This window comes from Mus caroli, chromosome 8 (assembly GCF_900094665.2).
Source record: "Mus caroli chromosome 8, CAROLI_EIJ_v1.1, whole genome shotgun sequence".
NCBI lineage: Eukaryota > Metazoa > Chordata > Mammalia > Rodentia > Muridae > Mus > Mus caroli.
The window spans coordinates 9,104,647-9,106,705 of record NC_034577.1 but is presented as its reverse complement, the minus strand read 5'-3'; the positions used below and the strand labels follow the sequence as shown (position 1 = coordinate 9,106,705).

General features: G+C 49.1%; 1 protein-coding gene across 1 annotated transcript in view; it reads left to right on the top strand.

The window, feature by feature from the left end:
• The window catches only part of Tubgcp3 (tubulin gamma complex associated protein 3), a 66,468-nt gene that overhangs the window by 21,108 nt on the left and 43,301 nt on the right, over nt 1-2,059 (top strand). The window contains 2 exon segments of the mRNA XM_029480660.1: nt 369-512; nt 1,157-1,368. Of these exon segments, the coding sequence (XP_029336520.1) occupies nt 369-512; nt 1,157-1,368 (356 nt within the window).

The following is a 2,059-nucleotide window of genomic DNA, read 5'->3' as shown; positions in this document are numbered from 1 at the left end:
ACCAGTTTACTTTTCCCCTTAGAGACAAGGTTATAATATGTAGTCCTGCCTGGCCTTGAACTCACAGAGATCTGCTTATCTCTGCCTCCTGAGTGCTGGGATTAAAGGTGTGTGCCAGCATGCCCAGCTTAATCCACAGATTTTTGGTAATTACTTTTATCTTTAGAGGGTTTGGTAAATTTTACTAATCCAAAGCAGGGTAACTTTGTAATGTGTTTCTACAGTGGTAAGAACCTGGGGGTGTTGGTCCCAGAGAAGACTGATCATGTCCAGTCTTCTGGGGGTGGGTCCATGCATGACCTGTGAAGTGAGCTCAGATTAAATGTCAACAGGTGAATTTTAAAATGGATGTCTGGTTTGGAAATAAGTATAGGAGAGAAAATGAAACAAAGTTGATACAATAGCTCTTGTAATACTATTTTTTATCTAAACAGGGAGTTTTGAAAAATAAATGGTCAATCCTCTACCTCCTGCTGAACCTTAGTGAGGATCCTCGCAAGCAGGCCAGCAAGGTGGGTGAGCGAGCCCCAGCGTGGCCTGTGGGGTGGCTGGACCGTGTGCCACAGGAAGAAGAACAGTGGGACAAAGCATAAGGCCCGTCTTCTGGAAGCCACATATTTTTTTCCGACGGCAGCTTCCAGAAGATGTGTTTCAGAATTGTTGTTCTGAGCTCGCAGTGTACATTGAGCAGCCCAAGTTCAAAGAGTTGACACCGAAATTCGGAGCATCAGTTTGGAGGGTNTACAGTTCTTGAGCTGGGAGCATCTGTCGCTGTCATACCACAGGCTTCCTGCTCTGAACCCCTTACAGGATTTCCCAGAGCCTCTGGCTCCTCCCTGCTGTGGGGTCTAGTGCAATAGAATGTTCTGCAGATGTTTGACTGGCAAGAAGCTGAGGAGTGTGGATGGAGGAGTTGTCCCAACCTCCTTATTATGTAGCAGTGATAGACTTATTATAAACTTGTTTTACGTTGGAGTTTAGAGAGTGCCTGATACTGTCAATTACTAAAGTTGAGAAACATTTTCATTGATGTGTTTGAATTAGTGTGAGAATCAAATCCAATTGCAGACATAGCTTGGGACTAGGAATATGAAAGTGCTGGGTTTGCAGCCGCTGTGCAGTTCCTTACGTATGTGTCTACACGCGCTCATTTCAGGTGACCAGCTATGCTTCCTTATTTGCGCAAGCGTTGCCAAGAGACGCTCACTCGACGCCTTACTACTATGCCAGGCCTCAGACCCTCCCGCTCAACTACCAGGACCGCAGCACACAGGCACAGAGCTCTGGCAGCCTGGGCAGCAGCGGCATCAGCAGCATCGGCATGTGTGGCCTTAGTGGCCCCACACCTGTGCAGCCTTTCCTTCCCGGGTAACTTGAGCTCACACACACAGATACACATGTGCGCGCGCGCACACACACACACACACACACAAACTCTCTCTCTCTCTCTTTCCCTCCCTCCCTCCCTCCCTCCCTCCCTCCCTCCCTCTCTTTCTCTCTCACCACAGGAACCAGAAGCAGCCAGCAGGGGCTTATGCACTTACCACCCATGCTGCCAGGGTGCCGGTGTGGCTCTCAGTGTTGTAGGTCTGTTCCCAGGGTTTTAGCAAGCTGTTCTTGTTGGACTCAGAATTTTAAGAAGTAGCAGGGAGACTCCTCCTTAGGTTGTGGTTTTCAGACTCTCGTCCGTGCTGTGAGCAGAGAGGGTGGCAGCTCAGCGAGGCAGGGTGAGCCTCTTGCTATTGTCATTCCTGGGGACCACAGTGGAACAGGATTGAGCTGGATGGTTCTCCAGAGGAGCATTGGTCAGAGCGTCAGCATCAGAAGCTTGGTGCTTTGCACNTGGGCACGCTGGAATCCCTCATCACTGAGTTCTAAGCTTTCACTGACAGTACTGAGGGTGGACGGTCTGTGCCACACACAGACCGCTCTGTGGTGAGCCAGCACGTACAGCTGACCCAAGGACCATATTAGGCTGAGAGGATCTCATCTGTGACCTTAGAATTTAGAGTGCTTATTGCTGTCATGAAAAGTTGTATAGATAATTTTGAGCAGAATT